Source organism: Spea bombifrons, chromosome 1 (assembly GCF_027358695.1).
Source record: "Spea bombifrons isolate aSpeBom1 chromosome 1, aSpeBom1.2.pri, whole genome shotgun sequence".
Classification (NCBI taxonomy): domain Eukaryota; kingdom Metazoa; phylum Chordata; class Amphibia; order Anura; family Pelobatidae; genus Spea; species Spea bombifrons.
Window position 1 is genome coordinate 159836056 of NC_071087.1, and position 24566 is coordinate 159860621.

The following is a 24566-nucleotide window of genomic DNA, read 5'->3' on the forward strand; positions in this document are numbered from 1 at the left end:
ATTAATACATAAACGTGTAGACCAAATAATTGCTACAATTAGTTTAAATAAAAAAATGCATTATTAGCTTTTTATTAATAATCATAAGCAACGCAGGAATTATTATCACGGATTTCATGTTAAATAAATAATGATTTTGTTTTACTAATCCTTGTAAAAAAATAATAAAAATACTCTATATTTTAGACAATAACGTTTAAGATTTTGTTTAAAAAATGCATTTTTTGAATTAAAGTAGAAGGAATGTTTAGCACCCCCCTGCCCCCAAAAAAAAATAACTCAAGACATAGAAAATTTTAGAATTTTTTTGGCATTAACCAGGTTAAAAGGTTAATGGTTTGGGGCAGTATTACAATAAATTAGTCTCCATTATTAGTAATAGCACTAGGATTTAATCCTTAGTGCTATTGTGGCCTCAATATTTTAGAAATATTCCATTTTTTTTCCTTAATAATTTCATCATTAAGCCTGTAGCAAAATTTTAACATTAAGTAGGTTAATTGCACGTTAACTAAGAGTTAAATCACTTGGAACCTTTGCTTTCTAGAAGCCCTCTAGCGATACATAGAACACTGATTGTTAACAAATGTAAATTGTGTATTCATTGCTATGCTGCAGAAAATTCTACTTCATTTATAGTTTATTTAGCTAGAAATCTACCCGTTTATCTAGAACATTGTTAAAAATAAACACAATTAAAACATACTCTCTAGGATATTTCTTCTTTTTAAGGGCATTTAATTTCTTCTTTTTTTAATAGAAAAATCTATATCTCTTTAATACCGGTTATTTATTGATTGTGTGCATGGGTTCTAAATGGAGAAATTTATTATTATTATTTGTGGGGAGTTTTGAAGAAGCCAATTCCTTGAAATAATTAATCACATCCTCTTTTTCATATGAGAAATAACGGCGACATATTTTATTTTATTCTGTTTTTCTTTTCTTCCAGTTAAGAAGAGGGCCGGGGGGAAAGCTGTTTGTGTCCGCGACCCCTGAGAAATGGCTACTAGTCCACTACCAGTGACCAGTGACATCTTGTTAGCGTCTCCCCCCAGTTCCTACCAGCAAGACTCTCTGGGCCAGTCTAGGTCCAACAGCTCGAGTATGAAGCCAAACCAAGTCAGCCAGGTTATACTCTATGGTATTCCCATCGTGTCGCTGGTCATTGATGGTCAAGAGAGGTTGTGTCTTGCCCAGATCTCCAATACCCTCCTTAAGAACTACAGTTACAACGAGATCCACAACCGAAGAGTAGCACTGGGTATCACTTGCGTACAATGCACTCCGGTCCAGTTGGAGATATTAAGGAGGGCAGGAGCTATGCCAATATCTTCAAGAAGGTGTGGGATGATAACCAAGAGGGAAGCCGAGAGACTGTGCAAATCCTTCCTGGGGGAGAACAGGCCCCCTAAACTTCCAGATAACTTCGCATTTGATGTCACCCATGAGTGCGCGTGGGGCTGCAGAGGAAATTTCATCCCAGCCAGGTATAACAGTTCCCGGGCAAAATGCATCAAATGCACCTACTGCAACATGTACTTCTCACCAAATAAATTCATCTTCCACTCCCACCGCACCCCAGAGGCGAAATACACGCAGCCGGATGCCGCTAACTTCAACTCGTGGAGAAGACACTTAAAGTTGTCCGATAAGAGTCCTCCGGAAGAGATGATATTTGCCTGGGAAGACGTGAAAGCCATGTTCAACGGAGGGAGTCGCAAAAGAGCCTTAAGTCACGGACACTGCCATACCCTTTCTAGTGTTAAGCCATCCGGCGGGGTCCTGCCGCACATGATAGGGCAAGATCTCAACCAGAAGAGGCCCAGGTTCGAGGAAGAGGAGGAGATAGAACCTTCCAACATTACCAACAAAACCCAACGCAGTTACCCTGTCATTCCAGTCCCCAGCAAAGGGTTTGGCATGTTGCAAAAGTTCCCCGCGAGCACCCTTTTTCCAAGCCCTTACACCTTCCCGGCATTTGGCCTGTGTCAGAAAAAAGATGACAATGACTCGGTAAACGGCCAGAAGACAAGCGCGTTGTCGGGACTGTTCTGGCCTGGGAGAAAAGATGCATTTTACCCGCCTTTTTGTATGTTCTGGCCACCGAGAACCCCTGGTGGTCTCCCCGTCCCTACGTATCTCCAACCTCAACCCAGCGCCCTGACATCCATCACAGACAACCCAACACTGAGACAGGCCTTCCTCGAGCTGTCTGACCAAAGTGACGGCAGCAACGTCAGCAACACTGGCGACAACCTGTTTGAGACGGAATGTTCCAGCTCTCCGGTGACCAATGACATCAGGCCACCGTCCGAAACCAGAGCCAACATCTTGGACGCACCAGCGTTCCCCATCAGAAAACAGAGCTACCATTCGGCTTTCAGGCCGGTGGTGAAAGATACAGAGAGCATTGCTAAGCTCCATGGGAACATGGAGGACTTCACTTCAGACAGACACGTTTCTCCAGGAACCAGCTGTAGCTACCAAAGCGACAGCTCGGACGAGGAGCAAGAGGTGGACGTCGAGACGAACAAACAGCAAGACGATGAAGAAGAAGACAGCCTCAGTAGTCAATTTCTCCAAAGCAGAGGACTTACAGAAAACACAGAGAAAGCTTCCAAAGACAGATCTCCCTTCCCCAGGAACGAGACGCACGGGGAGAGAGCCGAGAGCCTGGAAAATCACCATTCCACCCCAAAAGACTCGAGCATCTGTCATACATCATTGGAGGAGATCTGCTACAAAGATGTAAATAGGTTTCTAAGCTAATTATTATTATTTAAATGCAGCTGCGGGCTGAGCGCTCGGCGCAGGCATAATAAGATTGATAGCGGGATGCCCTCCAGGAACGAAGCCTTTCGACGCGTTTAGCTTTTTAACACCACGCCACAGAGATCAAATGTTCAACATGCATATTAACCTTCTCTTCTTGGGCTTTTTACATATTTATGAACAAATACAGAGGGGGGGGTGACAAAGCGGCACGCGCTGTACGGTATAAACCTATTTGTTTCAAAGTTTTATAATAATAATCATTTTTTTATATAATAATTTTTTTTTTTTGTGTGCAATGAAGAGAACGGGAGATCAAAGGGATTACAAAAAATAATGTTTTAAATTAATGGTGGGATTCAAACAGAAAATATCGAATTTTTATTAAAAAGACGTGACCTCTAAGAGTTTGGTGGAGGTCATTTTTGAGATTTTTTTTTATTTAAACAAAAAAAAATTCTATTAAAAAAAAAACCTACATAATAATAATAATAATACCGTATATTATTAGAAGGGTCCACAAAAGAAAAATGGGGATTGCGTAATGTTTTTGCCGCTATATGTGTCTCCGCAGTAAAAAAAAAAAAAAGTTTTAATATAAAAACTAAATGTACAAAAAATTCCTAAAAAATGGGGTCGTGGATTATTTGAGAAATAAATACGCGTTACAAAATAGCTTTTTTTTTTTTAGATTTCAAAATAATTTTAAACCTTAAAACCACTGATTTGTCTTTCCCTTTTATGTTCCCCAAAATGCATTTTATTCTTATCAGGGATGCAAATATAAAAACCGAAGGGTTAACACGAGAGGGCAGAATGTGGCTTCTGATATTTTTGTATCTGGTTCTCGCATAGCGGATGGGGCTTTAACGTAAAGCGCGTTAGACGCATCCTGCGTAGCGTTGGGGAGGGAATATTTCAGGAAAGGTATAGAAATGCAGCCGCTGCGCTACGGAATGTGCTGGCGCTATATAATCTAAATGTAATGTAACGTGTCTGTTTGTTGTAGCCACAGAAAAGCAAAGAAGACAGCAGCCCCAGCTTATCGAAAGAAGATTCATTCCAAGGTATTATTTCTCATTCATTCTTATAGAAATCGGTCAGCAGATCGGCCCCATTCGGCCCCCGTCTAGTCGTTTCTCCTGCTGTAAAGACTCAAACCTTAATCAGTCGCTGGTCTCGCTTTAGATTCAAGAGCCGTATGTCTATCCCATGCATGTTTACATTCCCTTACTGTTTTAGCCTCTTCTGCTGGGAGGCTGTTTCACTCATCCACTACCTTCTCAGTAAAGTAAGCCTTCCTTATCAGACATCAGAGCGTCTGGTGGTTCACTTCTGTAAAAAAAAAAAGGTGCACAAATACTTTTTTTTTTATCAGTTTAGGTGTTTAGTCTGCTTGTTGAAATTCTACATTTCTGCATTTTAACCGGTCTTGGAAAGAAAAAGATTATTTTAACACCAATTTCACCCGTCAGTCGCAGAACAGAACAAGAAGGTTTATTCCGGATCGATGAGATTGATAAGATTGATGGGAGTTATTCCCGATTACAAGTATTTCAATACAGCGAAAAAACACGGGCCGATAATTATAGAACAAAAAGAGAAATCACAGAAAAAAAATACATGGCCTTTATTGCACCCCTGAAAAGCCAAAAGGGATCTTAGACGGCACAGCCTGCTGGCAATCAAACGGTTAACTGGATAGAGGTGAAAAAAACGTTATAAAGAGAATTAGGCCTACAACGTTTGCTACGAGGAACAGCCTCCCAGTAGAGGTGGTAGAGGGTAATACAGTGAGGGGATTAAACATGCATGGGATAGACATACGGCTCCTGAATCTAAGACGAGACCAACGACTGATTAAGGTTTCAGTATTTACAGCAGGAGAAACGAGCGACTAGACGGGGGCCGGATGGGGCCGATCTGCCGGCAGATTCTGTGTTTCTTATGCCAGATTATCCAACCCCTTGACAAAAAGTATAAGAAAATAAAAAATGGCCTATTTGGTAAAGCTGATACTCTTTGGCTAAACGTTCTGCGTTAGAGGGGAAGCCCTTCTTCTTCTGGCTGATTCTCTGAAAAGACCAAATTATCCTGAAACCCCCCCAATCTGATGTCCCCGTTACCAAATATCCTTTTCTTTTTCCATGGCCAATATGTGACCACAGGAAATAATTTTAAGCATAAACATATCATTTCCGTATTTTCTTATTATATAGCCTCTTATGTCATAAAATATTTAAAAATAAATATAAATAAATATATATAGATGAGAGGGGGTGGTGGGTAGGTGGAAGAGCCTCCCAGCAGAAGTGGTAGAAGTTAATACAGTGAGGGACAGGGACGAGACCAATGACTGATGAAGGTTTGAGTCTTTACAGCAGGAGAGACGGGGGCCGAATGGGGCCGATCTGCCGGCAGAGTCTGTGTTTCTATTTTATTAATTAATATTTATTGATTTATTGATTATTTGTTACTTGTCCTCATTGCAGATAAGAGCAAAGAGATGCATTTCTACATAACGGAGTCGGAACCATCCGGCGGCGAGTTCTGGCGGCAGATCGCAGGTAGCGTGCTTTCTCACGACACATCCGGCGCGCCGTAGCCCAAAACATAAGTCTCTTTCGTAACGCGGCCGTAAGCCCGAGAATTCTAGAGCGAGGGAAATGAGACCCATTCTAATCAGATATTACACCGGGATAAACGCATACGAAGGAGACAAATAAAAAAGAGCATTAACGGCAGCGGGATTATTAATTGCCGGCGAATGCATCAAAAAAAATAAATAAAAAAGGGGGGATTTTTTAGAAATCCGCACAATGAGAAAAGCTCGGAATGCTAATAATTGAAACGTTTTCCTCGCAAACCTTCCATTAAAAAGGATCACCGTTTATTGCTTTTTTATATCTGTCAGAAAGACATTAAAGGTGTTTTACGACGTCGCCGGCGACATTTATATTATCTCCGTGATAATGATCTGCTACGGAAAATGTATAATACATTTACAAAAATTACATTATACAAATTAAATGAAACCACCTTTTTTTTTTTTTTTCTTTTTTTTTTTTTTACTGATTGCTAAATCTCTCCGAGGGCTCGGGAAGAACGTGATTGGAAGTTCTGATACTAAGTTGCCTAATGCGGCGTCTTAAGGAGAGGTTTTTGCTTTCTTGGGAGAGAAAAAAAAAAAAAGAAGAAGAAAAAAAATAAAAAAATAAAAAAAAGGGAATCTAATTTTCCATTTATGTAATGCAAACCGCCTTGGCTTTGACTATTCACGGTTAATTGACTGTCAAACGAGGTTGTTATCCTCGGGCGATGTCTGCAAATTTGCCTGTCAAATGAGACAGAGAGAGCGCGGAACGGAGAGAGAGGGTGTGAGGAATACACGTAGCTGTTCACGGAACGCTGCGGAATAGAGAGAAAGGGCACGGGCTGGTGGATAGTCAACTGGAACCACCGGGGTCCGTGGAGAAGAAAGCCTCTCTCTTCTTCTTCATAACCCTACGGAAGATCTAAAAACATGGACCATGTGGTCTTCTTTCCAGAAGAACGCAACTTCTCAACGAGACCTTCGTTGGGAAATATCTAGGTCGTCCGTGTTTCGTGCCGACGTTGTGGTCGGAGAACATGGTCTTCTACTGGGTTTATTTGCTATGTGATTAATATTCTACACCTATACGTAGCCCAATCAATAGCAAGTAAACCCAGAAGAAGACCATGTCCTCTGGCCATGTTCTCAGGAGCCGTATGCCTATCCCAGGCCTATGGCTCCTGAATCTAAGACGAGGCCAACGACTGATTAAGGTTTGAGTCTTGACGGCAGGAGAAACGGGCAGACTAGACGGGGGCCGAATGGGGCAGAAGGACCTTCAGAGGTGCCACTCGGCGTGATTTATAGCTTGTATCCATAGCAGTCCGAAACAAAAGCCGAAATCCAAAACGGTGGGGGCAGAGAAGGTAGATTAGTCGGTTCTACCAGGTTTCTTCTTCGAGACCTTGACGTACTGCATTGAATTGTGATTGGTTGATGGTTGCCAAAGTCAACTGGTTATATCCATACTGGGAACATAAGAGGGGACCTGTCCGTTCTCCCTCAATCCTGTGTCTCACAGAAACAGTGTTTCCAGATTAAAATAAGCAACGACTCAAGATCTGCTTGACCATTCCTACCCGTTAAATTATATCTCCCCCATTGTTAAGTTGCTGATTGTCGTTGATTGGCTCAGGCAGCCCTTTTGCAAGGCTGGGAGAGAAGAAATGAGAGACTTGGACAATTCTGATTGGACAAGAAACTGATTAGCTAATGATAGAATCGTCCATGATTCTAAACTCAAATATCATCATGGTGTGTGGCGAGCTCACAACGGATCCTCTTTAATAACCTGTAGTAAGAGGGGGATGACATCATATTATGGATCTTACTTTTTTTAGAACGTATATATTACTAGCCCAGGATTTATGACTTATCAAAGCCGATAGTTTAAAAACCAGGAACTACAGGGAGATAAGAATTACAAACTCCGCCACCAGAACCTCACACGTCTACGCGTCCCCCAGACATTAAACAGCCGCTGCCTTCTAACCAGCGTATTGTCTTAAAGCATAACTAGATTTGGTTACAATAATAACGGTTAAGGAATAAAACTGTAAAAATGTATTTATTATTTTATGAAAAATTATTTAATTTTACTTATTTTTTAAGTTTTATTTATTTATTTTTCCGTGGACAGAATACTCCAATTCTACCAGTTTTTTTGATATCTTTTAGAGAAACATTATTCAAAGAGGAGATATAGAGTAGAATTAAGCTTCAGAGACCTAGGTGGTCCCTTTTTGGGGGTTTTTTACCTTTTTTTTTTTGGTTTTCCCATATGTTATATAAAAGCCTTCCGCGACCCGGCCAACCATCGCCGTCCCGTTCAAAAGGAATTAGGATTCCACCAGCTGCAAAAGTTCCCAGATAGGAAGTCTGAGAACAGCCCCTCAAAGACGTTATACAGTCCAAAAAAATACTATTAAATAATTCTTTAAATATTAAGGTTTCCCCAGATTCAAAATAAAAATAAAAGTTTTGTTAGGTTTTCTTCTTTTCCAGAATATTATGATATAAAGTATTGTGTTTTAATACCAATACCCACAGGCTCTTATATCCAAAATACATTTATATTTTAGCAATTTTTTGGGGGAGTGATAAAGGGTCGTTGGAACACAGGAGTGATGGGAGTGATAAAGGGCCATTGGAACGCAGGAGTGATGGGAGTGATAAAGGGCCATTGGAACACAGGAGTGATGGGAGTGATAAAGGGCCATTGGAACACAGGAGTGATGGGAGTGATAAAGGGCCGTTGGAACACAGGAGTGATGGGAGTGATAAAGGGCCATTGGAACACAGGAGTGATGGGAGTGATAAAGGGCGATTGGGACACAGGAGTGATGGGAGTGATAAAGGGCCATTGGAACACAGGAGTGATGGGAGTGATAAAGGCCTCTGTCTGCCTATGAAGAGATTCCATTAAAAATCAGCCGTTTCCAGCAACAATAGTCATTTACAACATTAACCCCGTCTGTGCTGAATTTCTCATCCATTTCATTTATTTTGATGGACAAAAGGTGCTTTTTTCAAAAACAAGGACATTTCTAAGTGACCCCAAACTTTTTGGGCTGTAAGTAGCAAGATTGAGAAGTGTTTATTTCTAATCCAAGCAATTCATTTAATTAAATAAAAAATGACAAATTTGATCTTGTAAAAGTCCATTTATCGGCTGGGATTCCACTGCTAGAATCAGTGGTCCCCGAAGAGATCGGGGGGGTCTATTCACTAAAGAGAAGAGATGAGCCCTAAAACTTTCCAGTGTCGAGGACAAACTCCTACATAATACTTATAATAGAGGAGATTCCTGAAAACGCCCCTTAATGATTAAACTATACATTATACAGGGCCAACAGGAAAAGCTCTGCGGGGTTTGCTCTCCATATTGTTCTGTGATATGACGTGGTTAAACATGTAACGGTTCATTATTATTATTATTTATTGTTTTATATGGCGCCATCAAATTCCGCGGGGCTGTACAATGGGGAGACAGGACATAAAAAGAAAAAAAAGTAACAAGAGCCAAGGAGGGCCTTGCCCAAAGAGCTTACAGTCGAGTGCAATCGAGTTTCCAACACATTTTGAATTTATCAGTTTCAGTTTTGAGATTACAATAATCCAAATCCAATCGACCCCATACGGCCCCTGTCCAGTCACCCCCTTCCCCTGCTGTAAAGACTCAAACCTTAATCAGTCGTTGGTCTCGTCTTAGATTCAGGAGCCGTATGTCTATCCCATGCATGTTTAATACCCTCACTGTATTACCCTCTACCACTTCTGCTGGGAGGCTGTTCCCTGTATCTACCATCCTCTCAGTAAACCCAGTAAACCCAGCATAAAATGCATAAAAGTCTATTTATATTCTGAGTAAGATAATGGTTAATCCGCCAAGCCAGGCCTGTAACCTCTTGCATGCCTGCGGCAAAATGTGTACTGAATGGGCTCTTAATCTGAAATTTATGTCGACATTTCACTCCCCACGGAAATGTTTTAATCTTAAAAAAGTCAATTACTCCGTGGCAATAAAAAGGGGACGAAATGGTAAGAAAATCCAAACGCAACCATCATAAAATTAAGCTGCTTTTCTTTATTTTCCGTAGGAGAGGCCAGCCAAGAAAACAGCTCGCTGAAGAAAGATGTTGGAAATATGGGAAAAGGTAAAATTCTTTCCAAAACAGTTTCATTTTCCTGTCTGGGAAGGGGGTCGCCATATATAATTATATATGTAGGGGACAAAGAGCTGTATAGATATATATATATATATATATATTATGTGATCATCTTGGCCATAGTTATAAGACGCTGGGATCGCTCTTCACCCCTCCCCCCAAAAAATGTAATATATATATATTTATTTAATTCATATATTTGGGTTCAAAATTCTAACTTTTAATCTCTTCAATAAGAGAAGAGAACATTTTTGGATTTAGTAAAGTAGAATGTACAAGGATATGATGGATGGGATTGATCTAAAACTAGAGGGTGGTAGATAAGTGGAACAGCCTCCCAGCAGAAGCGGTAGAGGGTAATACAGTGAGGGTATTAAACATGCATGGGATAGACATACGGCTCCTGAAGACGAGACCAACGATTAAGGTTTGAGTATTTACAGCAGGAGAAAGGACTGGACGGGGGCCGAATGGGGCCGATCTGTGGGGAGATACATAGTATGTACCAGATGTGCATTATGTGGTCTCAGTCAAATAAAATTGACTAAATGTTTCTGTGATGAGAAAAATAACCACAGGAACGTTTTAGGAACATTTGTATCAAAATCCCACACATTCTTTTGATTTTTTTTTATCTATATGTTTTTATATATATGTTGTTTTTATAAAATGGGTTATTTGTCCTAAACAAAAACCTCTAAACTCTCTAAAAACGAAATATAGATTATATTAGAAAGTATTTTTTGGGGGCAAATGGTTGCCATAGCAATTAATGGAATGGATTGCAAAATGTATCATAAATACGATGCAAAAACCCAAAGATCCCATCCAAGGTCCGACGGAGCCGACAAAAAGACCAAAAATTGGCAATTCGGAAGTATCAATAAACTTTTTTAGTTCCTAGAACCAAAACTAATTGTTCTAGAACCGTTCTAGAACCCAGGCCAACGGACTCATGCATTTACGGCCCCTTATGTTTTATTCTCGGGGGGTGACAGAATTAACACGGTTCTACTTTTGGTCTGAATTATAAATATTTTGATAAATTTTCACCTGGTTTCATTACCCTTAACCCCTTAATGACAAAGCCCATACACGTACGGGCTCAAAATGCACTGTTTTCAATGGGTTTAGGAACCGCCCATTGTCCTTAAGGGGTTAAAAACTCCTTTATTCTTTTCCGGCGCACGAAGGAGATCCGGCATAAAGCAATTTATGGCCGTCCCTAATGAACTTATAAATGAGCATCGTTCTTCGGATTAACCCCTGCATTGCCGAAAGGCACCGAAGAAGCAGGGGGTTCTACACGCAGCCCCCTTACATCCATTAAAAAGGGTTATTTGTAAAGCCAGGTAGACGGCCGTCTTCTTGAACCAAGCAACGCATGAATAATAAATGCACCTGGGGTGGATATAATTGAGATGAATGCATTCTTATCAATCAATACATGACACGGTAATATAATACTTTAAAAATAATATATTGCATTCATTTATATTCATGGCCTTCTGCATTAAATCTATTCAGAGAAGATGTTTAAGCTCGCTGTGTTAGTCTCTCTACCACCTCTGCTGAGAGGCTGTTCCTCTCGGTAAAGTCCTTTGACCACTATTTTGTGTTTCTGTCTATTTCAGAAGAACTTCAGAAAGTTTTGTTTGAGCAAATAGATCTGAGGAGGCGACTGGAGCAGGAATTTCAGGTTTTAAAGGGGACTCCGTCTTTTCCTGTTTTCAGTAAGCATCATTTTCTCCTTAAAAACTCACTTTCACTCAATTTCATTACAATCTGCCACCAAAATTGGCCTTTCTGTATATATATATATATATATATTTTTTATTATTTTTTTTTTATTATTATTATTATTATTTTTATTTTTTTTTTTATTTTTTTATGCAATTTTATTTTTTACATTATTTTTAAAACAAATTTTTACTGACTTAAGTCAAAAAGGCATGCTGGGTAGCCAGGTTTTAAGCACAAGAGGCAGGTGATTTAAGTAAAAATGTTTTTTAATATTTACATTTTAAAATTTAATAAAATATATCGGCTGTTTTTATTATTTAATATTTACCTTCTGGCCACATATTGTCTTTTAAAAAGTAAGAATCATAACATTTATCCAAATATTTTTTTAAAAATATTTTTTATATTTTGTCTATTTTGGGGTTTAAGTTTTGCTAGTTACTTAATTCATAATAAATTACACAATAATATTAATATTAATAATATTAATTATAATAACAATAATAATGATTTTATTTTAAGTCTATACTGATTTTAAAATGCAATGAGATTTCTGACATGAATACAATAATAAATGATTAGGATTTATCTTTAGTGCCAACAGATTTGTCACAATTTATAAAATGTATAATGACATTTAAATAATTGAAAATGAGACAGATGCTATAGATTGTCCTACAAAAAGTATTTGGCTAAATTACTGGGAACAACACTTTTTTTTGTTTTTTTTTTTGCCACTTTTTGTTACTTTTCAAGGATGTCGTCACTTCCCAAACCTTCCCATTAAATTTGGTCCATCCCTATTGGATGATGGTTGTACTATAACATAGTTGGTGTTTAATCTTGTTATTGAAAGCGTTCCGTCTTAGAATGTTGGGACGCATCTCGCTGAAGTCCCGTGAATTTGTTAGGTGGTTCCAAAGATCTTCTAAGTAGCAGCTCAGATGTTCCGGGGGAGCCATTTGGCCGTCTTGTGCCTTTTATCCGGATCAATATATAAATATAAGATGAAGGTCAGGGTGGATTCTCTACGGGGGCGACCTTGGTGTCATTTTGAACCTTGTCTTTCTTTGAGTCGTGGGTGTGTGAGTAATCAGCCCCCCCCCATTGGAAGGGTTTTCCTTCTTAGATTTCTTGACGTTAACGTCACGGAGAGGCAACAAACGACCCGCCAAAATATTATGGAAGGTTCTTTGATCCCTAGAAGACAACAAGATATGGTCAAGAGACGTACAATAATGGTGACCTCCCCCCGTAACCAGATATGTCTTGAAACATGTGAATCAGTTATGTGAGGTTATGTTATGGGGCATAAGGCGGTTTTGCCAAAAATATAAGCCAGGGCTATGGTGGCAAGCGCCCCTTGCGTGTAATAAATAGTCATTACCAGCTCATGTGATCAGTGCCAGCGTCAACGCACCCAGTTCTTCGCCAAGAAGCCTTGGGTTTGGAGCCCCCTTGAAATCTTTTTGGACCACCGGATGATATAGAATAGGCAAGACACAGGGTCATTCATTTCCTAAAGATTGCTTTATTGTAACAGATGATTTCTTACTCCACATTCTAATTTTTTTTTAAATAGTATACTTGAGCGCAGTTGAAAGGAACTCACTCTGTTGTCTAAATCATTATACAAAGGGTTAAAAATACATATCCTTTCCAGACCTGCTTAGGTTGTTTGCGAACCAAACCGATATATATTATTTTATTTCCATCTGCCTTCTCCCGAGGGGCCGTCTAAAAGCTTCCGCGCTTGAGACAATGGGGCTTGTTGGGTTGCTTCCCGTTCTCTCCGATAATTCCGCGCGGCCGGTTAGAACCTTGGATTAGCCGTTTAATGTGTAGACTGCGGCCATGACGGCCATCAGCCCCATCGTACGCAGGCTTTACACATACATTCACCGCGTATCCCGGAGCACACAGCCAATCAGCACCTCTTTCCTTGTTAAATAATTTCTATTCATTGGCCGACTCAGAGGTGGGGAACTTTTCTATTTAGATAGAAGTTTTACGTTGCTCTTAGTGGGGGGAATAAGGGGAATGTTTCGCTTGTCCTACTCTTACATAGTAATTTTATATTATATTTATTTCTTTTTTTTAAAATGTGTATATATATATATATATATATATATATTACATTAAAATAATTATTTTATATTATATTTATATTTTTTTTGTATATATATATATATATTACATTAAAATAATTATTTTATATTATATTTATATTTTTTTGTATATATATATATATATATATATATATATATATTACATTAAAATAATTATTTTATATTATATTTATATATATATTTTTAAATGTGTATATATATATATATATTACATTAAAATAACTATTTTATATTATATTAATATTTTTTTGTATATACATATATATATTACATTAAAATAATTATTTTATATTATATTTATATATATTTTTTTAAATGTGTATATATATATATATATTACATTAAAATAATTATTTTGGCCCTTTACGCTATCACCCACACAACATTTTTGTAAATAGAGAGTTTTTTTCATTTGACATTTTTTTATTTAATTTATTTATTTTTATATTGATTATTATAAAAGGTCATTTCCTTATTATTTTGCTGTGAATGCATATAATAAAAAATAGGGGGAGTTTTTTGGCTCAAAATGTTACAGTATGAAAAGTATTCTCATTTAAAAAAATATATATATATTAATTTGTTCTCTTGACACTTGAGGTCATCTAATTAATTTCTAATTAATGTATTGAAATATATATATAAATAATTTTAATCCATTAATTTAATCACATTAATTATAATACATTGGTATGTTTTGTTTTAATATAAATCTGGAATTAAGTTTTTGGGTTTAAGAGTGAAGGGGCCGTACCCTCTATGATTAGGCTTTTGAAGAAATTGACCAGTTTTTACTGTTCTTGTGTGAATGAAATACCTAATGAACCTTTAAATGAGTAGAGCGATGGCCGCTAACCGATAAATACAAAGCAGTGGGAAGCATCGCTATTAATTTGTCTTTAGAAATGAAATGTTTGGGACCTCTGGCAATAATTCGGTTAAAAGCAGGATGGCAAAGCATTTTACGAAGTAGAACGTGCCGCGGAGAATGAGCCTCGCAGGTCTCCATGGGGTTCGAACATCGAAAGCTTCGGGGTCCAGGATACCAAATATTTGAGCCTCAATTTTAAGACCCGGTGTCCTCACCCCACATAATCCAGAGAAAAAGACCAAAAAAAAGGAGGGCTATTTATTTATGGAGTCACATTTTACTGTAAATATTGGATAATTTAGGGATTATTTCACATTTTGCTTTAAACATTGAATAATTCAGGGCCATGGTGACATGAATGAGTTTTGGCATTTTTTTCGGCATGATGTTTTTAGTTTGCCTTCGTTTTTGGTGAAATCAGGCACAGGCAGGCTGTTGGCCGGATGTTCACGCTTACACCGTGTTGATGATGAGCAGCTCCCTGTTACATCAGCCTTTAAGAAACCCTTCTTATCCCGTCAGCTTTCTGGATACCCTGCTTAGCAGACAATCTTTTCCATCGCCCGTTGAACCCTCGCGATGGATCGAATCATTTCGCTCTTATTTGCTGGCTCAATACAATGACATATTACCCAACGCAGCGCTGGCTGTTTGAGCTCCACCGCCAAGCACCGTCTATTATATGAGGTGACCCCAAGCAGAGCCAGGCTGGTGATGACGGGACGGCCTTAGCACTTTAAGGCTAGCAGCCGTCAAACAATTGTGGCTGAGTTTTCATAGACTCTGCCGGCAGATCGGCCCCATTCGGCCCCCGTGTAGTCGCCCGTTTCTCCTGCTGTGAAGACTCAAACCCTAATCAGTTGTTGGTCTCGTCTTAGATTCAGGAGCCGTATGCCTATCCCATGCATGTTTACATTCCCTCACCGTATTACCCTCTACCACTTCTGCTGGGAGGCTGTTACACTTATCTACCACCCTCTAGTTTTAGATTATGACTTCTAAATGGTTCTAACATTTCTGCTCTTTGTACCATAGAATAAGTAAAGTTTGCCTTAACGTACACGCATGTTTGTTCATCAAATGTAGAGTTAATTTTTAAATGTTTTGAGTTCATGAGTTGATTTTAATTTTTAAATTAATTAATTAATTGTATTTTTTTTTCCTCAGATAATTTTCATGATCAAATGAAGCGGGAGCTGGCATACAGGGAAGAAATGGTTCAGCAGTTACAAATTGTAAGTTATATAAGATTCATGTCTGTGTGTGTATATGTCTATATATATATATATAAATGTATATGTATGTATGTGTGTATATGTGTATATATATATATATATATATATAAATGTATATGTATGTATGTGTGTATTTGTGTATATATATATATATATATATATATAAATGTATATGTGTGTATATGTGTATATATATATATATTAAAGACGGCAGGAGAGTTCCAGATAATGCCAGGGTCTAGCTAAGATTTGGTAAATGTGATGATAATAATAATAATAAACCACTTAGGCCTCATCCTAATTTAATTTAGAGGCCATTTAAAACTCAAATGGCCAAAGAGGGCCACATTTGTTTTGGGGAATGGTTAGAGATGTGGCTAAGGAGTAGGGTTTTATTAAGACGGATATATATATTTATATATAATTAGTACTAAGGATAAGAATTGTGCGTTTTATTTACACTGTTTAACTTATAAAGCCGTTTCCTGCTGTTTCTATACACATTATCGGGGCTTTTAGGGCCGTAGAACCCTGAGATACCCTCATACCCAGCAAACATTCCGAGCTCCTAGAAAAGAGGGGCATCAGGGGAGGAAACACCACAAGCCCTCTGCTAGCCGTTATCTTAAGTCATACAGAAACCTGCCCTCCCTTCAGTTGGTTTTATTTTTAAATCCTCTTTGGCATCCTAAGACCGCGTACCCCTAACTTCTGCTTCAACAAACCTCCTACTCGGCCTTCTCTCCCCTCTTTTTGTTTCAATTACCCATACTTGGTTGCCACTTAATAAAAATAAGGTCATAATAATAATAATAATAATAATAATAATAGTAATAATAGGAATGGAGAACACACAGGGACTGTCGCTTTTAATCAGCAATGCTTGATACTTCTTACAGTCCCTACATTCAAAGGGTCTGACAAAACTAGAGCTGGCAGACAAAGACAACAATAGATTAGGGAGAGAGGACCTGGCTCACAAGCTTACAATCTAGAGATCATGGGGTGTAGCAGGAAACATTGGAAGTACTGGTTATGATCCCCATTGCACAGCACATATTAAATGAGTTTGTTTTGTATAGTGATTTGTCCTATACATTGTGCTAGATATGGGGCTGAGCCAAGCTTAGCAGAACTGGCTGTAATAGTTCAGGGCTATGGCGCCATCTAGTGCTTACTCTAATTCTGACAGTTTCATCTGCAGAACCGTACACACTCTGCTTACTTTATTATTATTATTATTATTATTTATCATTATTATTATTATTATTTATTAGTAGTATTATTTGTTCAGCGCCAACAATGTCCATAGCGTTTCTTACATTCCATACATTAAAAGGGTCGGACAAAACTAGAACTGAAAGATTAAGGCAAACCAATATATTAGGTAAAGAGGGATCTGCTGGCTAGCATACATTACATGTATTAATTTAACTCTAGCAGATTCTGTAGGACTGTTTAAAATGACATATCACATGTTAAAACATACAGAGAAGGAGAAGATAAGCCAGGGTCTCATGAGCTTACAATCTATTTCTCCTGGAGAAAGTACCACTTATATATATATTCTTACATATTTTATAATATATGATGCCATGCCTAATGCTCAGCTACTGGATAGGAATGTGGTATGACTTTGGGTTGAAAGAGTCTCAAATGTCATGAACATGGCACAATGTCACATTATTTGGGTGTATCTTTGCAATGTTCAGTTATAGTTTTCAGAATTGACCGCTGTGTTATTTCACATATTTTGCAGATCCCATATGCAGCCAGTTTAATAAGGAAAGAAAAACTTGGAACACATCTCAGCAAGAGTTAAAAGGTAAATACATGGTTAAACCCAGAGCCTCTACTCCGCAAAATAATCTGTCATTGCCTTCTGTTTGAGCGGTTATTCAGGGTGCTCGGTCAGAATAGTATCCAGAGATGTGACTTGGCAGGGACCTGCCCTAGACCTTACCCGGGCAGAACATCCATGACCAGGTGTAGAGACGAGAGAAATGAATTAAATAATTAATTCGTAATCATTTAAAGAAATATTTAAATAAAAACATTGTAATAGAACACCGCGGAGTACTTCAGACGTAAATAGTATTCATATTAAAGTCATTTTAAGCAACATCTTTGGGCATCACCACCATCCAGATTAAGAATAGAAAAGAAGTGGAAACTTTCAAGTCTGGACTATAATTTTTGTTCTTTTTTAATGCACTTTATTATTATTATGATATTAAGGGACATTCTTTGTATTTCTTTCTTAGAGCTGAGTCGACCTGGTGAATATTTTGTAAGATGGAAAAATAAAAAGACTTCAATTTGTATAAAGACAAAAGTCAGCAAATATGGTGGACTTTGGAAATGAAGGACGATTGATGGACCATTGCATATAGCAGCTAATACATAATGTCTGGGCTTCCCGGCAGCACCGAAGTATGTGACAACGTGCCCCGGGCTTACGACGGACAGAACCGCCACTGATACATCCAACCTTTGTACCCCGGAAAATAATAATAATAATGGCCGGTCGGCTTGGATTGTTAAAAGCCGCCACCAACACCATGTTGGAAGAGAACTGCATTCCATTCTTCAATGGTGTAAAAAAAACAAGATGGCGGAGACCCCAAGGATGAACGTTTAATCTGAGGACTGCGAGTCGGCATTGGCCCTACTGATATTATATTCTGCTTGCTGTATGGATTAAACTGTATGCCCCCTTGAAAATAATTTGCAGTTTAATATTAAGTGTAATTATGAATATAATCTCTGTTCTAAAAAAAAAGTATTTATCTCCGTTCTTGTAGTTTCTTTAATATTTATGTGGATAAAATGTCTATAATAAAACAAAATCAAGTGATAGATCAGTTATTATTATTCATTGTTTTATATAGCGCCATCATATTCCGCAGCGCTGTGCGGCTCCGCGTGAATTTTCTTAGTACTCAAAATATTGGTCATGCTCTGTAAATTGGGAGTAAATTGGGTAAATAAATCATGATTTTTTTTTTTAATTGTGATGCTTGCGCTCAGGTTTGGGTATCCAAAACTTGTGGCCCTTAAGGAGACAGTTTGTGAACCATGGTCTTGTGTTAGCAGGGTTAGAATGCGCCTACTCAAATGTAACCTTCCCCAGAAGCATTCTCCGGAGACAAAGAATGTTTTGCTATTCGGAATGAGAGGATTCTACTACTACTCGTACTTTCTAGCAGAAGATGGAGGACATTTGGATTCTGCCCTTTCTGTTGATAAGAAAGTTCGCAGCCATGGAGTAACCATGGTGATGAGGGCCCAAGCTGGCTATCTAGCACAATGGGTAAATGCCCGGTGGGCTACTAGAATCAAATAACCCCACTCTGTGCGCATGGCCATTTCCCACAACCCCCCTCATTCAAATGTAAAGTCAGTAGGGCGGGTGCGGGCCCTGCCCCTAACATCATCGACTCTGCCCTCTGAAGTCATCGACCTTGTCCATGATGTCATCAGTCTACCTTATGAGAGGGCTCTGTGCAGCTGGAGCCTGGAAGTCTCAGGTATGCAGGTGGGTGGTCCGCCAACAGCTGCACACATGATGTAGTAGTGAGTGTACAGCCTGTATAACAGAGTAACTTTACTGCCCCCTCAACTATAACTCAACACACAGCCATTAACGTCTAAAACTTGGCAACAAAAGTGACTACATCCCTAAGTGGGCCCAATTAGCCATTTCCCCTACCCGGTGTCATGTGACTCGTTAGTGTTACAAGGTCTCAGGTGTGAATGGGGAGCAGGTGTGTTACATTTGGTGTTATCGCTCTCACTCTCTCATACTGGTCACTGGAAGTTCAGCATGGCACCTCATGGCAAAGAACTCTCTGAGGGTCTGAAGAAAAGAATTGTTGCTCTACATAAAGATGGCCGAGGCTATAAGAAGATTGCCAAGACCCTGAAACTGAGCTGCAGCACGGTGGGCAAGACCATACAGCGATTTCACAGGACAAGTTCCACTCAGAACAGGCCTCGCCATGGACGACCAAAGAAGTTGAGTGCATGCGCTCAGCATCATATCCAGAGGTTGTCTTTGGGAAATAGACGTATGAGTGCTGCCGGCATTGCTGCAGAGGTTGAAGGGGTGGGGGGTCAGCCGGTCTCATGGGGCTCAGACCATACGCCGCACACTGCATCAGATTGGTCTGCATGGCTGCCGTCCCAGAAGGAAGCCTCTTCTTAAGATGATGCACAAGAAAGCCAGCAAACAGTTTACTGAAGACAAGCAGACTAAGGACATGGATTACTGGAACCAATTCCTGTGGTCTGATGAGAAACTTGTTTGGTTCAGATGTCAAGCGTTTGTGGCGGCAACCAGGTGAGGAGTACAAAGACAAGTGTGTCCTGCCTACAGTAAAGCATGGTGGTGGGAGTGCCATGGTCTGGGCCTGCATGAGTGCTGCCGGCACTGGGGAGCTACAGTTCGTTGAGGGAACCATAAATGCCAACATGTACTGTGACATACTGATGCAGAGCATGATCCTCTCCCTTCAGAGACCGGGCCCCAGGGCATTATTCCAACATAACGACCCCAAACACACCTCCAAGACGACCACTGCCTTGCTAAAGAAGCTGAGGGTAAAGGTGATGGACTGGCCTAGCATGTCTCCAGACCTAAACCCTATTGAGCATCTGTGGGGCATCCTCAACCGGAAGGTGGGGGAGCGCAAGGTCTCTAACATCCACCAGCTCCGTGATGTCGTCATGGAGGAGTGGAAGAGGACTCCGGTGGCAACCTGTGAAGCTCTGGTGAACTCCATGCCCAAGAGGGTTAAGGCAGTGCTGGAAAATAATGGTGGCCACACAAAATATTGACACTTTGGGCCCAATTTGGACATTTCCCCTTAGGGGTGTACTCACTTTTGTTGCCGTGGTTTAGACATTAATGGCTGTGTGTTGAGTTATTTTGAGGGGGCAGTAAAGTTACTCTGTTATACAGGCTGTACACTCACTACGTTACATTGTAGCAGAGAGTCATTTCTTCAGTGTTGTCACATGGAAAAAAAAATATTTATAAAAATATATATATATATACTGTATATTGTTTTCATAGCTCTCTGCCAACATAAACCTTCTGGTCCAAGGCAGCAGAACGTTGACTCCAGTCCAGCTTCGGTCCCCTCTAGGTGGAGATCTAATCTCTGTTAATTAGCTGCTGGCATTTTTACAATGGAATTTATACTGGAAAAAAATGTAAGAGGGGGAAAAAAAGGAGCGTTCGGAATGATTCAAGGTGCTAACTGTATGCCATAAAATATACCATAAACCACCCAAGATAAAAGAGGAGAGCCAGAAACAAAATCAGAGTCCCGTGAGCTACAGAGGCAGAAGCATCTCTTTCCCAGGTAAATACACTCATTACGTCCATTACATACAAGATTTACTAATCACGCGTGTTGTTCAGGACCAGCCATGTTAGTTGTATAAATGGGGGAAAAAAATAGTATAGGATTCATACCTTTCTTATTAGACTAACGTTTTATTTTAGGATGTTTTCTCAAATCCACCACCCATTCCCGTGCTATGAGTTTTGCTTTGAGGTTGATATTCCAGAACACTCGTCTTATCATAATTTTTTTTTTGGCCTCTAATTCAATTAGCAATACAAATAAAAATGCAATTTTTTTATATATTTTAAGGAAATATTGTTTTATAAACTTTGTTATAACAAATTACGGCAAAAAAATAGTGTAAAACACAAGGGTGGAATTAAAATACTAAACGCGACCAGTCTTAGTATACAGGTGAAGTATTGTTAAGGTAATCACTAAAAAAAGTGTTAGGGCGACTAAACTATCCTTCTTACACCATTTGATGCTATTATTGTGCAACATTTTGTCTTATAAATATTTTAAGAATGTAACGATATATCGATATTGGCGGAAACTCACAAAAAAACAGTTATTGAATTTCATTTTTAATAATAATATTTATTATAATTATTTTATATATAGCACCATCATATTCCACAGTTATGTACTATGGGATATATATATATGTTTTCTATTATGTTTTATATTATGTTTCGGTTGCTGTTTTACAGAATGGCTCTGGATAACTCTGGAAGCGAGATGGTTGCAGACACGAACTCCACAAATGGTACGGACATTTTTATATGAAAGACTTTTTCTCTTTGTTGGGCTGAAATATTAAATGCTTAAGAGAGAAAGATCACAATTTGGGCAACATGCTAGAACGCTAGTAACATAACAAAACATAACACAACAATAGTTTTACTGAGAGATACATGGCACAGCCTTCCAGGTGAAGTAGTAGAGGCTTAACCAAGGATTGATTTAATTTAATAATAAGTTATATAGACACCTGGGAACTAGCTTGGCACTCAGATACAACACTTCTGAATTAAGTCACCTGTACTCAAGGAGGGGTATGTTTCATTAATGTTCGTCAGCTCAGCTGGTCTGAGAAAAGTTAAAAGGTGCGCTAATTCACTTATACAATAAAACTTTTTATAAATGTGTAAAATAATGGACTTTGAGCCAAATGGTTTCTGACTATGGTTGGCTTGCTGTGTGATTTTTAACCCAGGAGTGCAGGGGCTTCGATATTCCCTTTCTTTGTAAAAAGTCATGTTTGCCTCTTACTCTTGAGAGGCAGTACGGGAAGAGAAAAATTACTACTTTTTATGCCCTTTCTTTAGCAGGTTATACAAACAGGACCTATGAGATCATCATGGTGTCTATCGCAGGAAGTATTATGCTGGTATCTGGCGTTATCTTATTGCTGGCAATCATGAAAAGGTACATCATGTAGCACTGATAAAGATTCTGCAGAATACCCAGACAGATAAGGGCGATTTTTAGGATGGGGGACCAGCTGATCCCCATGATTTTCTTATTTCTCATGATATGAGGTCATGCACTGGCACCTTTTTTGGGTTGTTTTTTTTTTACTTGTAATTATATGTTGCCCTCAAGGGGCATTTAAGCTGAAATGTAGCTATGTCTTTAGTTTTGCTCTGGTCTTATACATATTTAGGAGGGACAAATAACCTACCTCCTCGTCCTTGTACTGAGTGTAATCTTGGAGTACCAGGACATCACTTCACGTAATAACGCCTCCAGAGGTCACACAGGTTGACCGAAGGGGTACTAGGGAGGGTTTCTGCTTGCTGTGACCTCCAATACATAGGAAAGCCTAGATCTAGTTTTTAGTTCACAGTCTTATTTAGTGAGTGCTGATGTGTGTGTGTGTGTGATAAGACTGTCAAGCGAGCATTGAGATTCTTTATAATGTGCTTTTACTCAGCCCAACAGTTGCAAGGGTGATAGGGGGGTATTACGTCAAAGCCAATACTTTGTTGGGCAATATACAAAACAATGTAAAGTTACAAAGGTTTTCAGAATGGTATTGGTCTCTTCTTCAGATGTAACATTTTATGTGAATATCACTTGTTTAAATGGTTCTTTGTCCTTCGTACAGGCGTTGGGGTGGCTGTGACTCCTCTTACAAAGAGTACCCAGAAGAAACAGGAGTCTCAAGTGTCAACGTGAATCGGAACACCCATGACAACATCTCCACAACTGACTTTAAAGGCCCGGTGCATATAACTTATGTTACAGAGAAGGAGAAACCACACTCAGAGATTCCCATCAGTAGGGTGAAGCTATCCAGAGAGGCTCTTCTCTATATTTCTCTGATAACCTGTATGAACCTTCACGATGACATTGATTCAGAAGAAAATCTTTGAAGATGTCTAAGAATCATTCCTAGAATCCTGACTTGGTTGGCCAAAAACCACCTGGTATGGCCACGTTCCCAAGAAACCAAGAAAGTCGTTGAAGGACACTGAGATGGTGTGTACTGTATATATGTCTAGAGGAACTCTCAAATTATCTGGTACTTAGTTACCACTTACCACGTCTTACCATGTCGGAAACATAGCAAACATAATGAATTATATCATTAGAGAGAAAAAACAACTGAAAAAAGTGAAGAAAAAGTGCATTTATTTTCAGTAAATGAATAAGAATTAAGAGTTCACACTAGAAAACTCCTTCAAGGCTCCACAATATAATAATATCTCCATTTGTCGGGCCTTTGTATTGGATCCACTTGCCATGGCAGATAAAATTGAAGATCTGTAATCAATGTGATGAAAACCAGGAATACATTTCTCATAATGGGATTCAGATTGAATTAATGTATTTTTATTTATGTATATTTTGAAGAAGCCAGGCTTTGTATCTTTAAAACAATGTCAACATTTTGTCAGTTCCATTGTACAGTTGTGCCTATGTTAAGTATCTATCGTGTATTTAAAATATTTGAAATAAAATTAAAGGTGTAGCAAAGTCCTGGTATTGTTCTTACTGAGCTCCACAAGCAAAATGGACACTTAACTGCATAAGTTGTATAATTTATATTGATAAGTGTGTGTTTGGACATCAGAGGTCTCTCCTATAGAAAAAATGTTGACGAAAAGACCTCTAAGGTCCAGGAAGCCTATGTGCCTATAGCATGGAACAGGTTAAAAAAGTATAAAGATCAGTGGGTGCTGGGTTATGTAGCAATACCTTTGGCATCCAGGTAGATAATTCTGATACCAGCCTGGAGTTTTTATAATAATTTTTTATATATGACACCCCAGCCTAAAAAGCTTCCTTCCACCAATTGGTGTACCCAAAACAAAAGTGCTTTGGGAAGACATTCTGGCTGTTAGGTACCCAGACATGTAGAGTATGTTCTCTCCTCCATACACAATGAAAGTTTTGTGCTGGTACATGTCAGAGGTGATACTCAGTTCCCAAAAACTGAATTGTTGTTGGGGGTATGTTCTGTCAATTTAACTGATTTAGTGAGGGTTTAGATATATATATATATATGGGGTTTTAGTATTTTTATAACATTACTCATGCTAAATATATAAGTATGATGTGTGTGAAGATGTAAATGACTTCTATACATGAGAAAAAAAACTCACTGATGCAACTTTGTGACCTTTTAAATTCATACATTGTCCGTTCATTTTTGTTATTACATATGGTTACAGCTACTTTTAGTCAA

General features: G+C 38.7%; 1 protein-coding gene across 1 annotated transcript; it reads left to right on the top strand.

Moving 5' to 3' along the window:
- Positions 1–998: 998 nt before the first annotated feature.
- Positions 999–17867, top strand: SKOR2 (SKI family transcriptional corepressor 2). The gene is made up of 8 exons (XM_053457966.1): positions 999–2751; positions 3785–3842; positions 5268–5342; positions 9469–9525; positions 11172–11270; positions 15448–15515; positions 17275–17340; positions 17780–17867. Exons 1-7 carry the CDS (start codon positions 1003–1005, stop codon positions 17335–17337), a joined length of 2169 nt encoding a protein of 722 aa, XP_053313941.1. The 5' UTR covers positions 999–1002; the 3' UTR covers positions 17338–17340; positions 17780–17867.
- The last annotated feature ends 6699 nt before the right edge of the window (positions 17868–24566 follow it).